Source organism: Micropterus dolomieu, linkage group LG08, assembly GCF_021292245.1.
Source record: "Micropterus dolomieu isolate WLL.071019.BEF.003 ecotype Adirondacks linkage group LG08, ASM2129224v1, whole genome shotgun sequence".
NCBI lineage: Eukaryota > Metazoa > Chordata > Actinopteri > Centrarchiformes > Centrarchidae > Micropterus > Micropterus dolomieu.
In genome coordinates, this window is record NC_060157.1 from 6,582,627 (window position 1) to 6,595,986 (window position 13,360).

The following is a 13,360-nucleotide window of genomic DNA, read 5'->3' on the forward strand; positions in this document are numbered from 1 at the left end:
AAATAGAATGAAAATATCCTGACATTCAGACAAATTTGTAAATTGGGAGAAAGTAAAATGAAATGTCTTAGCAGCATAGAATAGAGCCTAAACAAACTGAGGTCTGACCCTCACAATGACAAAGTATTTTAAAATTGAAGCATAGCAGTACAGATTGTGTTGTGTAATAAGGAGGCAAAAAATGCATAACTCTTATATTTATCAGTGTCTCTTTAAAAGTAAAACCAATTCCAAAGTAAGTAAATGAAGTTAGGTCACTTATGTCTTTTTAATTTCAAAAACGGTACAAAGGCAAAAAAAAGCCTTAATGATCCATCCAGCTACAATTTTGACAGACTGAAAATGTAAAAAATAACAATAAGATAAAGGAATGTTTTTTGCATGTTTCCTGATAATGAATCACCACTTTATGTAGATGCAAAGTTTTAATTAATTTCTCCTTTTGCAAGAAAATGCTTTTCCTGCTCAGTGTCTGGTTCATTATACCACCATGGTTCACAGTTACAACTACAAACTGTTTTTTTGCTGTCACCTGATTAAATGTCAGACACACAAAATCTGTACAACACATAAATTAGTTCTAGCCAGTGCTAAGAATACCTTCCTGCCTTCTGAAAGGGAATTTTGTGTTTCTCATCACGTCATTGCACAGTGCAGATGTGGTCCTTAATCAGAGGCGCCCTTGGAGCTCCTCCTGGAGCACTGGGAAAGGCCCCTGACCACAACATGCATGTTCAAAATCATCAGACATCCAACACCAGCCTCAGCTGGCATCTGAAGTGTTGTCTATTCTGTTCATCTGCCAGCACAAAGCTGTGGGTATTAGCAGCACACTTCAGCATCCCAGAGTTTATTCAAACCAAGGGGTTTCAGATCCTTCATTACCAATTTTCTGATTCTAGTCTCGAAAACAAATGTCAGTAAACATGAAGTCAACCCAAATCAAACCAACCTCTTACATGAAATAATGCAACATAGATCACTTTGCCATCCTGTCATCCAGCATTAGCATCACTATACACTTCATACTGTATATCTATACAATGAAAACATTAATGAAGAATGAAAATTATAAAATAAACACAGGCAAAAAAATACAAACATTTTGTTCTATCTTTAATTATCATATACTGCATTGAAAGTTACATCCTGTATTTTTGGTATCTTAATCTTTATCAGATGTGAGAAGTTGGGATTTGGTTTGTTTAATAAGCATCACTGCAGTCTCTTTAAAAAGTATAACTCATATCATTTCAGCATAGGCCCTCTTGAAGTCGTGGACAAACTGACAGATCAACCCAAAGAGCTCCTGAGAGTCTTGATCCGCCGGTTCTCCAAATTTAACCTTGACAAGAGAAGAACAGGATTAGTTGCTTGGAAATAAAAACTTTAGTCTGACAGTAATTACGCTTTCTGAGACCTTTGAGCTTGTAAAAAGTATTTTAAAATTAACAACTGCATTCACTTTCATTAATGACCTGGTGCCTGGGTCATGCAAATTCTTCTTAACAATGGTCTGTTGATATAATTACCTCATATCCTGCCTTAGCATGCAATCAGTTCCTTGAGTGCACTTATACAATGAGGTAGCCATGCACTGTTGAATTGATACTTACACCTAGGTGAATAAGGGTCACTGGCAAAAAAATATTACTAATTCACTAATTCAAACTTTGTCAGAAAGGGTCAAAGTGTACTAATTGGCTTATTGCATGCTGTGGACTGTGCAGGTTAAAGTAATGGCTCAAGCTATGTTGCTGTCACTGTCTCCTCATTTTCTTCACTCATTATCATGTTTAACAGATTTAAAAATGCAATTAGGTGCTAGATTTCCTTTGCCTTCTAACATAGCAAGATTCATTACAGTGTTTAAAGGAACCGTTCGACATTTTGGGATATATGCCTTTCTTGCTGAGCGTTACATGAGAAGACCACTCTCACATCTGTTCGGCAAATATGTAGCTGGCGCCTGAAGCTGGTTTGCTTGGCCAGGAACAGATGCCTGGCAACCAGCAGAAAATGTCCAGCACATGACCCCCAATAAAATGGTGAATTGTTGTTTTTCCACTTGTACAGATTAAAGAACATGTTGGCAACCTCGGCTGGGTAGCCTCGCAATGCCTCCAAGCCGACCGGAAGTACTCCGCGCTTTGAGGTAACATTTACTAGCGGCCAAAACGGCGGCTGTAACAAAGTGAATCAATATATTTGACCGTCGCAACCCAAGTGAAATGACTCGTTTCGCTATCAGAATGTGATCCATTCGGTCGGTAACATTTGAAAAGGCTACACCAGCCGCACGTTTACAATTTTACCCCCATTTACATTAGCAGAGCGCTAAACCGGAAGTTAGCCTGCTCGGCCGGCAAAAGTCAACACAGTGGACCCTGTAGCGCTTGGGGGTGTAATTGCAGAATGACGGACACACCTACGTACAAGTATAAATGCATGGCTACGTGCGTAGCCTACGGCGTTGGTACGCACGTAGACCCTACGCAGGAATATAAATGGGCCATTATGGTTCTGGTAGACAGATTTTGTTACCTTTGGACAAAACCAGTCTTTATGCTAAGCTAAGCTAGCCGGCTGATGGCTGTAGTTTCATATTTATCATACATCTGTGACAGTAGTATAAATCTTCCATTGTAACTCTCAGCAAGAATGCGCAATTCCCAAAATGTCAAATTATTGCCTTATGATTAAATATTCATGGCTTGGTTTAGACAGATTAAGGTTTAGAAAATAATTTAATTGGTCAATGGCAAGTGTTAAGGTGCCTAATCAAAGCCACATATCTCTGCATGGACACATTTAAACTCAGATTAATAGAAAGAGAGCCTGGAAAATCACTTATTTAACATCACCCAATTTGCCACAGTTAGCCACAGTAATTCAGGCTTTCTGAGAAGCAGGAGAAACAGGGCACAGAAACTGAATGCATGAACCATATTCTTCGGAAATTCATGCCTTTCGAGCGTCGATGAAAGCTAGCATAGACAATTGCTTTCTGTTCGATAAGAAAAATAGGTGTAAGAATATTTTGTCTGTAGACATTTTGTAAGGTTATTTTGTTTATTTATTGGGGGGAAAAAGCTAAGAAAGCTTGTGAACTCGCTGCTTGTGCACACCTCCTAGCTGAAACTACGAGGGGAGACCTAAGATATACACTGGACTATAGTCTCTCAAGGTGCAAGTGGTATTACAACATAGGACAGGCTGGGGCTAGCTCGTTAGCATGCTAACTTCAGCTGATGTCTCTGCAACACATGACATACATGTCTTCCACATAATATCAGAACTGTTCCTTCTTCACATTGTGTTGATAATATTAGTAAATGTTTTAAATATTTAAAACACACATTCTGGCCATATCTTACACATTTTACCTTTAAGGTGGGATTAATCCACCCAGTTGTTCCTGCTTTGATTTCTTAGGAGCTTTTTCAAACAGCAAATCCTTTTCCACCAACTGTCTAAATTTATGACCATTTTCTATAAAAGTTGGCATATGCAACCAAGAATCACTTTATTAAAAGATGGACATATGGAACAATTACTTACTTACATTTACCTCAATTTCCTACTTAAAAAGGCATATGCAATTAGTATCCTACAATATACAAAAAAGTCACTTTAATTTATCACTAGGAGTGTATATAGTGATTCATTAATAATAATTAATCACTGAACCAGTCTATAAATAATTACACTGGCAAGGTATTGTCTGTGAAAAGTCCCATAGCACTTCCAAAAGCTCATAATGTAATTGCTGATAGTGAGTATGTTTGTATAAGCGACTTCTGACATTTCTGAAAGGTTTACACAGGTGTAAGATGCCTGTGCTCAAAAAGTCCCTGATAGCGAGAGGGAGATGATTATTAACACCTGCTCTCTCTATAATATATTACACTCTGGCATCAGATGTGCAAAAGCAAATTAGTTTATTTGCATATGTTTCCCCAATATTTTGCACTGCCAGAAATTTCCATTATTACATATCAATTGAGGCAAAATATTTTTTTTATTTTACTCAGTTTAAATTACATATTCCTCTGCATAGCCTCTTAGCTGATCTTTTCTGTGCTGGCTTTAGCAGAAAAAAGGAAGTGTCTATTCTATGAATCAATGTGTTTCCACTTTAACGAGTGAAGATAAGAAGGATAATGAGACTGACTGCTGGTTGCATGTTACCATTCCGTGGTGGTAAATGCTAAACTACAAAATTAAAAACAAATTTCGGGGCTTCTTCATCTCCACACTGGCCTCAGAATTGCATAACTAGTGAATTGAATGCACCAATGTCAATAGCATATGGTGTTATTTTTTAATTATAATGACATTACTACTGAATAAAACAGGGATTTATTCATCTTATATTTGTCTAAATCTGTAAAGTTATAACTGTTGTCATTTATTCATAAAGGCATAACTGACAAACACACATTATGTGTGCACGTTAAGAAACACTTAAAAGTATCCTGCTAATAAATGCTAAATAGAGAGGGTTAAAATAAAAGTTTTACCAAAGAAAATGTGAAAAATATCCACTGATAACTTTATAGATACAATAAAGTTACAAGACCGGATGCTGAAATGTTCATTACACCCAAAAGAAGCAACTTGTATCATCTTTAAAATGCAGGTTTTAGCTGCTTGCTTGAAGAAGCAAGATTAAAAGCACCTTATCTGCAGTCACTGAGGTGGAATTGATTTTACTTTGTCATGTCTTACTCACACGGTGTCTTAAAGATATGTATTATATGAAGAGAAACTGGTAATGTGACATAGCTGTCAGCTTTTTGTGTTGATGCTATGACAAGACATGCAACATGTCAGATTGTTTGGAAAATATTTCAAATTATGATTAATTAGATATTACAGTAAAGCACGTGACAAAAATGTCTCCTTCTACTTTTTAAAATCATGCCTCCAGAATAACAATTACTAAAAAATACCTCTCTAAAATCAACCCTCCAAAAATTTCATGAGCTTCTATGTTTAATAAATTTGCATGTTGGTTATTCAAGGGCATCATTATGAATTCTCCTCCCCCATGACAAGATGTGACTAAATATGACGCCTTTTCCCCAACCTGATGCTCCCTTGCACAACACCACGGCACAGTCAGTCTCAATCATTTTCTCCAACTCCCCTGAAGGGGTTTATTGAATATGCAGGAGGTTTCACACACACAGTATTAGAACAAGGTCCCCATGCAGTGAAATCAGGGAAGAAGGGGAGGGGCGCAGGTGGGGCTAGGGACTAAGGATTGTGTCCATCTTCAAATGCCACTGGACTAAAATTGGAAGAGTGAGCCTTGGTGGCACTGAAGAAGACACAGAATGGACTGATAGGGATGCTACAATTAAAAAAGTGCATTTTAAATTTAATTATAATTATTGGAGGTAAGAAAAAACATCTGAAATATACATCTAATATGTCAAGATTCCACTGGTCCAACTTTGATTTAAACATGCAGGAATGATAACTGATGAGTGAAAACAACTCCTGTCCCAAATAAGGAATAACACAGACATTTTAAAGATCTTGTAAGGATGTTTCACATTAAAGGACTATTTCTTATATCTTAGCTTAACAAGTGCTTGGAAACAGTTAGACTGTCTGCACTTCCAAAGCTCATTAATTAACATATTACATCTTGTTTGTTTAATATATACAATATTAAAGTGTAAAAAGTACAAGTTATGGATTTATGGCTATTATGTGCCAAACTCTATCTTTGTTGGGGGAATTATTTTCCTGGGGAGACCCAGGCTAGCTGTTTCCCCATGTTTCCAGTCTATATGCTAAGCTATAATGGCTGTAGCTTCGTATTCTTCTCTGCAAGAAAACCAATTTAATAAAGACTTATTACTATAACCTTGTGAAAGCATAGACACCACATGTAAAATCCATTATGTTACCCCTTGTTGATTTCTCTTATTAAATCTACACACAGTCACAAAGGAAGAGATGTAGATAAACAGAGTTAGAGAAGGATGCTGAATGTTTGAGACAATGTTGGTTGTGAAAATCCCCCCACCCTTTGCTTACTCATGTGTCAGGTTTGGAAAAAGATTGCGGTGCACAGGAATCTAATTGTGGGCCCAATATAACACAATTCCTTACCAGGCCTAAAGCTCACAGCTCATGCTATAATATCTCAGTGCTCAAACACAGCAGGAAGGTTAAGTAGACTCTCTATGATGATGGATTGTCCATAAAGATATGTGAAAGATGAGAAAATGGGCACTACTTTTGTACTGATTGTTTTTGGTGTGCACTCTAAATAAAAAAGACATAGCACCTGTTAAGATGTCAAAAGTAGGCTTGAGCTCTATAAACCTAATCTAGCCAGGTTAGTGAGCAAAGAAAATGTCCTCCTATATAGACAATGTGATAAAAGAATGCACATGGACTAGTACCCCCTCTAAATTTGATGACCTGTGTTTTCTTCATGAGAGATCTGATGTTGAGACAAATGCTTAAAGGCAAGTACAGTTCTCAGAGTAACAAATTAAAGAACATCATCATTTTTGGTCTCAGAGAGTCCAGTCAACATCAAGAGAGACAATAAATATTGCAAGTGTGAAGGAATGCTTTTTAACGTGAATAATATGATTAAAATAAGAGATCACTAAATTAACAAAAAAAGAGATTACAGTATTAACAACTTTTCCAAAAAAGCCTATCAAACAACTTTGTATGTGTCCTCGTGGGCTAATGCATTGCTATGTTTTTTAAATCAGATACCCAACAGGGGTGCTATTACAGCTTCTCGTTTTTTTTTATATTTTTTACACCATTCATTGATGTGACATAACACATAAAGGGTCAGGATAAACTTGTCTTTCTCACCTTCTGGCTACACGAGACAGCGGCAATTGTTCACTAATCCGGAACAAATTATCCAAAGGAGTAAGTTAGCATTTTTCAAAGCTGCAAATCAGCAGTGCTTGCTGTTAAACGATGTGGAGGCCACGGCTATACACTGTATAACACATGGATTATATTCTAAAGGGCACCTAGTGAAAAAGAAGTAACCTTGGGGACTTCTTTCTCTGAAGTATATGTACTCTCCCAGTTTAGGGTGGAGAGATAAGATGACAAATAATTGAAGAGGGCCATCTAGAGCCTACTGGGACAGAGGACAATCCATCTCCAAGGCTGTACAAAAGAGATATTGAAATAATAACTCATGGATTACCAGTACGACAGAGTAAAGTTTCTTCATCTCCTCACATTCCTTCGTCAGTTCAGAGAGATCCGTTTTGTATTTCTCAATTACCATCTGTGGTTAGGAGAAAAGCACAGGGAACTCACTCAGTTTGATCATTCATTTAGTTATATATAAATATGTATTGGTAAGAAAATATATCTTAAAATACAAGGGATCTTCTGCAATGTATTTGTAACCTGGCACTCTAGCACACTGCATAGAAAGTAATGTTAGGTCAGAAAAATAGAAAACTAAAGATCTGTTGTCTGGAAATGTATTTAAATGGTGGCCAAGTAATAAATTAGGACCGCCTGCAATCAAAACCATTATGATTTGATTTGCATGATTTGTATGTGTGAGCTGCTTCTTCGTGATTTGTGAATCACGTTTACGTTAAAAATTAATCTAGACCCAGGAGTCAATTAGCTTAGCTTAGCATAAAGACTGGAAGCAGGGGGAAACATCTAACCTGGCTCCTCATAAAACTACTAATTTGTCGTTTTTACATTCTATGTGTGTATAGTTTTAATTTACGAGATACAATGTGATATATATGTGAGTTTTAAAGGTTCTGTTGGCTTGCTATTTCCTACTGTGCCCAGTCTTTATGCTAAACTAAGCCTTTTGACTCCTTGCTCCAGCCACATAGCATACAGAAATAAGTGGTGTCGATCTTCTCATCTAACTAGGTAGAAATGTGAATAAGACTTTTCCCAAAAAGTTACATGGTGGTCACTATATTATGCTCATTTTCAGGTTTATAATTTTATTTAGGGGTTGCTCAATGTGTTTCTCAGTGTTTTTGAGGGCATGCCTGACTAGCCACTAAACAAGCATTATGATGCGTGTTACATAGTGACATAGTGAGTTAAAGGCTGGACTACAGTCTAGCTTTTTTCAGGCAGTTCAGGAGCAGTGTTTTCTGTGGGAGATGGTAACTCCCTTTGGGGTGGACTTTGGTTTTTGACTACTAGTGGAACTGTGGAGCAGTGTTTTGATGAGTGATACAGATTTTCACGGGAATAATACAAATACATAGTGGGATGTAGATGGCAACTAATGAATAGAGTAGTTTCAGGGGAAAAAATACTCTGTATGCCTCTGCCTCAGAGACTAACCAAGTGTACACAAAAACAGCTGTATGACTTCCTTCAAATTCATGCAATTCCATCAATCAGCTGTTGGTGGCAGTTAGGGGTATAACTAGGAGGTTTTATCACTGGGAAAATATCACAGTTGCATTGGGAAACAGGAAAACTGTTGGTTGTGTTAATAACAGGAGGAAGTGTCTCTGAATTTTTTAAATATTGAAAAAAAGCTGTTCTATTTTGGATGTACTTTATAGACAACCCTAACTTCAGCTCCTCCACATTTCTTTCTGTCCAGTCACCAAAGGGACAGACTTCAGTATGGTTAAAAATAACAGCTATATTAATATTATTGCAAAAATGTGGATGCTGCTTGTATCTGTACAGGGCACATTATCTGTGTATCTCCAAATAATGTATTGGTATTTGTTTACATCCCTAGTGGCTGTAATGCTCCATAAAAGGCAGAAATGTACCAATTAAAGAAGAGAAAAACCACTAGCTGGTAGAAACAAAGCAGATAGTAAAGAGTTCATTAATGTGAGAAACCATGAATGTAGCGTATTTGTACCTTTAAATGAATGTGTCAATACATAATAAACACAAGATTTACTACTTCACCTTCAGGTCTCTGGAGAAGTTTAGGTTATGAACTCCAGCATTTCTCTTCTTGAAAGTCTTTCTATACTGAATGACTTTCTGCAGTTCATTCTTCAGGACTGAAGCAACACACACACACACACACATACACACACACACCTTGGTTATCATCTATCATATTTGACCACTGAAGCAAACAGCTGCTTTAAATCAGATGCTGTCTCCTGTGTGGTCACGTGAAGTGCTGTATTTGTGCTTGTGGCAACTGTTTGAAAGTCATCATATACGTAACATATTGGATTGAGCCCATATATTCCCTAGACAATGAGATCATTGTGTTTCAATGATGTATACTGAAACTACAATTACAGGAAGATCTAGTAAATGTTACTATCACACTTCCTCATAAGTAACTTACGTTGGCACAAAAAAGGAGGGTCAGTATTACAGTGATCTCAGCAAATTTGAGAACAACAGTCTTTGGGCACAGTAGTAAAATGCGATCTACTCACCATCTACTTCTGCAGTCAGGCCTTTGATGGAAGCTATCCAAAAGAGAGAGAGAGAAAAAAAACAGTGACACACACAGAAAATACACGTTTCACTCAACAGACCACAACTGAAAAGAACCACACAGTTTTTTTTTCAGCTTTGATCAAATCTTGATTAGCAAATACCTCCCGGGACAGTTTCAAATTCTGCCAACTCCTGGGTAAAAGTGGCGAAGCACGGTTCATGCAACATGATCTGCTCCACAAGGGCATGGAGCAAGGTGAACTTCCTGTCACTCCCACGGAGCTGGGAGAGCTGCAGATGGAGAAAACACAGAATGAATAAAGGCCATGGCCTGTAATAACCTGTAGTCCCCTGCCACACAGCACAAGGTCTTACAACATAAAGAAATCAAGACAGATGTGTACTATGATATCTACACCTGTGTGTGTTATTGCAATAATGCATGAAAAGAATAGGATGGAAATGCATGGATTCAGTTGACACTTACACAGAGATTTCTTTCCATGCCACACATCCATTGATTTGTGTGTTCATATCGTCCACAAAAGTTTACCTAAGTGAAATAACTTTCCTAATACTTTGCTGTGAGAGATAATCATTTTTGTGAATTCTGTGTATGTGTAGTCGTTTTGTAATCTATTTTTTTCTATTATGACCCAGTATAACATATTAACATAAACTAGTATGGAATGTTGTAATATAGTATTATATAATATATAGTATAGTACAGCCAAATAATAGAATAGCAAACATAATAGAATAGTCTAATAAATACTACATTAGTATAATATATAACGGAATATATAAATCAGTCCAAAAGAGAGACAATGGAGAGGGAGAGTAGTGTTTAATAGTTAGTAGTAGTAGTAGTAATAGTAGTAGTACTAGTAGCAGCCGCAGTAACTGTATGCTTCCATATATTTGCATAAAATTTGAGTTATGACTCTAAAATCCAAGCCATGCTACACGTGGTGTCATATTACTGACATGCAAGAGGGGCCTCTCTAATTGTGTGATATACATTCATAGTCAATTCTATATTTCTAGGTTATGTTGTTTGCCAATTTAAGGCACAGGCCAGCTTCTAAGATTTATGTATACAAGACATGAACCAAGTATTGATGCTCACCAGTATAAAAAAAAAAAAAAAAAAGATCTGACCTAACCTCAATACATTTTTCTTGGAAGCAGTCGGCCATTAATTTGATGAGTCTGTCTCAAGCAGCAACAGTTTACTATTTTCAATTAGACCTGGAAACACCTCTAAGGGAACACGAGGCCTCGGCTTCATTAAATGGAGCAGAGGACATTTTACTTCTGTGCCAGGAGCATTGCCCCTTAAACCTCGCCAGTAGAGAGACTTGCACACAAAACAGTGGTTCAAACTAAAATCAGAGGAAGACAACACGTAAAACTATACATCCAACAACTATTGGGCCGTAACAGGAATGGTTCAACATTTTGGAAATACTTTTATTAACTTTCTTGCCAGGACTTATATGAGAGGATAGAGACCACTCTTATACATGTCTGGTAAATATGAAGCCATAGCCAGCATATGGTTAGCTTAGCTTAGCACAAAGACTTGAAACAAGGAGAAACTGCTAGCCTGTCTCTGTCCACAGGTAACAAAATCCACTTGCTTTGTGTTGTTCGTTTACTCCATGCAAGCCGAGGTGTGAAAATGACACGTAGAGCCGCGATTTCCTGTCGTGCGGCGCAAAGCCGTGGTGATGAGATTGTCCGTACGTCACCGACAGCTTCAGAGCGTTGTGTGGAGAGGGCCAGGCAGAGCAGGCGTTTGAAAATCTGCAGGCCGGCCGAGAGCTGCCAAACTTGGGTTAGAGGAGCAGGGAGCAGCGCTCCAGCTTTTGGACAAATAAACACCCGTGGTCGGACTGGATTAGGCTCTGACAACTACGCCGTTTGCTCGTGGAAGAAGGGAGGAGTAAATTTATTCTGGCTATCGTTGTACTTTACTGTGACCAAGTTAGCATAGCATAGCCCTGATCGATCCAAACTCCATTCAGAAAACAAACATTTTAGAAGTTGTTGTCCTGCTGTCTTGCTGACAGACATGGCATGAATTCATTTGTTATTATATGTTATTCAAATCATATTGTAGTTATTTCGGCATCAGTTTGATACGTTTATTGCTATTTAATCACAGCAAAATGTTTACTTTGTGTTCATACAGCTGTAATAATGGCGAGTTGCGTTTATTCGCGTTGTGTATGAACACTCAAAACAGAGACCTTTTGCTATGTTTTTACCACTTGTCCAGACTAAAACGGCAAAAACAAAGACCTAAAACGTTGAAGTTTGAAAACACCGCCGACCCTGTTTTTTGTTTTAAAACTCCGGGTAGCGTTTTAGTGGGAACGGGCAAAAACGGAGGACTTTAGAAATGATTACGCAGACGCTCACGTTTGGCTCTCTGATTGGGTCTTATTAATCACGCAAAACAGAAACACAATGCTACTGAGTTTTTGATTTGGTTTTTTCATTAAAATATTTTGTACCGGGCAAATAACACTACAGCCTACACCTCTACACTTTGCGATGACTCCCAGTCTGTTTTCGAGTTCCAGCTTATTGGTCCATGACAAAAAAATATCTGGTGCAGTTCTTCATCTGTAGTACTTTATTCTTTCACCAAATCTTCTGTAACTATGGAAGAGAGAGACCATCTGCTTCATGTTTACACCGGCACACGCATGTCCAGTGTACATGAACAGCCACTAGATGTGCGTTTTCAGTCATTTTAATGTAGACGGAGATCAACTCTGATACGCAGCTAAAAGGTGATCGTATTTGTTTTAAAAATCCATTGTTACCACAGGCCCCATCCACACCATTCTTTTTCACTAGGTGCCTTTTAGGGAAGTCACTGCTTACAGCCAAAAAATAGTTTTTCCACTTTTTTAAACATTGGTGATTGGTGAGCTTCAGAAATGCTGACATTGATTTTGTTACCTTTGGACAGAGCCTCGCTAGTGGCTTCCCAGTGTTTCCAGACTTTATGCTAAGCTAAGCTAACCATCTCCTGGCTCCAGCTTCATTATTACAGATATACGAGTATAACTGTTCTCACCTACTTCTCTGCAAGAAAGAAGCATATTTCCGAAAAGGTCAAACTATTCCTTTAAATAAAGCAGAAATGGGCTTAGAAATTTTGCTGGCTGCAGTTAATGATGGGAGAGAGAGATTCCACCACTAGTGGCCACAGTCCTTCTGACAGATGTCAGAGACCTGAGTGAGCCTGGGCGAACAGAAAGGACAAGAGAGACAGTTGAAAGAAGATGTAGGGAAGCCTTGTTGTGTATATCAATGAGTAGTCTTATTAGCCTGGTGCTGCAACTCAATCAAAGGTCAGGCAACAGTGGTGGAGTCGTACTTTAGTTAAGGAGGAGAGGCGGAATCCCTTGGCCTTTTCGTTTTTGGTGTTCTCGTTGAGGTAATTGCCAATGGCGAGGAGGTACTCCAGCACGGAAACAAATGACCTGCAGTTGTTCAGCTGCATGCACATTCTGATCTTCTGGTTAATCAGCTGGAAGACAAACACAGGGGCACAGAGCAAAGTAATTTTGTTCTGTAATCCAACCACATACAGGCTCTTGCATTCATGTCCCCACACAACAACCGTGAAATTTAAGTGGAATAAGGCTGAAGCTTGTTTTGGGGCTCTCTGTGCTGACAAAGTGTAGACAAAAATATCTCAAGGCTTTAGTATTTTGCATTATAAAGATAAACAGCCATCTCACAACACCTCATTTGACCTCATAAAATTGATAATCAGGGCCTTGTTGTTTGGCAAGATTATTATTTGGTATGCAATTGTGTCAAGTACAAGTATCCCTCTGGAATATCACACAATTTCCCTGTTTAACCAGTTCTGAGCAGATCCTGTTGAATATGGATAGAATCATACTGAAAA

The 13,360-nt window shown here is 38.0% G+C and overlaps 1 protein-coding gene across 1 annotated transcript in view; it reads right to left on the minus strand.

Moving 5' to 3' along the window:
- Positions 1 to 323: 323 nt before the first annotated feature.
- LOC123975634 (formin-like protein 13) overlaps positions 324 to 13,360 on the minus strand; it is a 35,640-nt gene continuing 22,603 nt past the window's right edge. The window contains exons 12-17 of the mRNA XM_046057291.1: positions 12,821 to 12,973; positions 9,585 to 9,714; positions 9,420 to 9,452; positions 8,929 to 9,026; positions 7,208 to 7,291; positions 324 to 1,345 (exon numbers count right to left, since the gene is read on the minus strand). Of these exons, the coding sequence (XP_045913247.1) occupies positions 1,244 to 1,345; positions 7,208 to 7,291; positions 8,929 to 9,026; positions 9,420 to 9,452; positions 9,585 to 9,714; positions 12,821 to 12,973 (600 nt within the window). The 3' untranslated portion in view covers positions 324 to 1,243. The remainder of the gene's footprint in view (positions 1,346 to 7,207; positions 7,292 to 8,928; positions 9,027 to 9,419; positions 9,453 to 9,584; positions 9,715 to 12,820; positions 12,974 to 13,360) is intronic.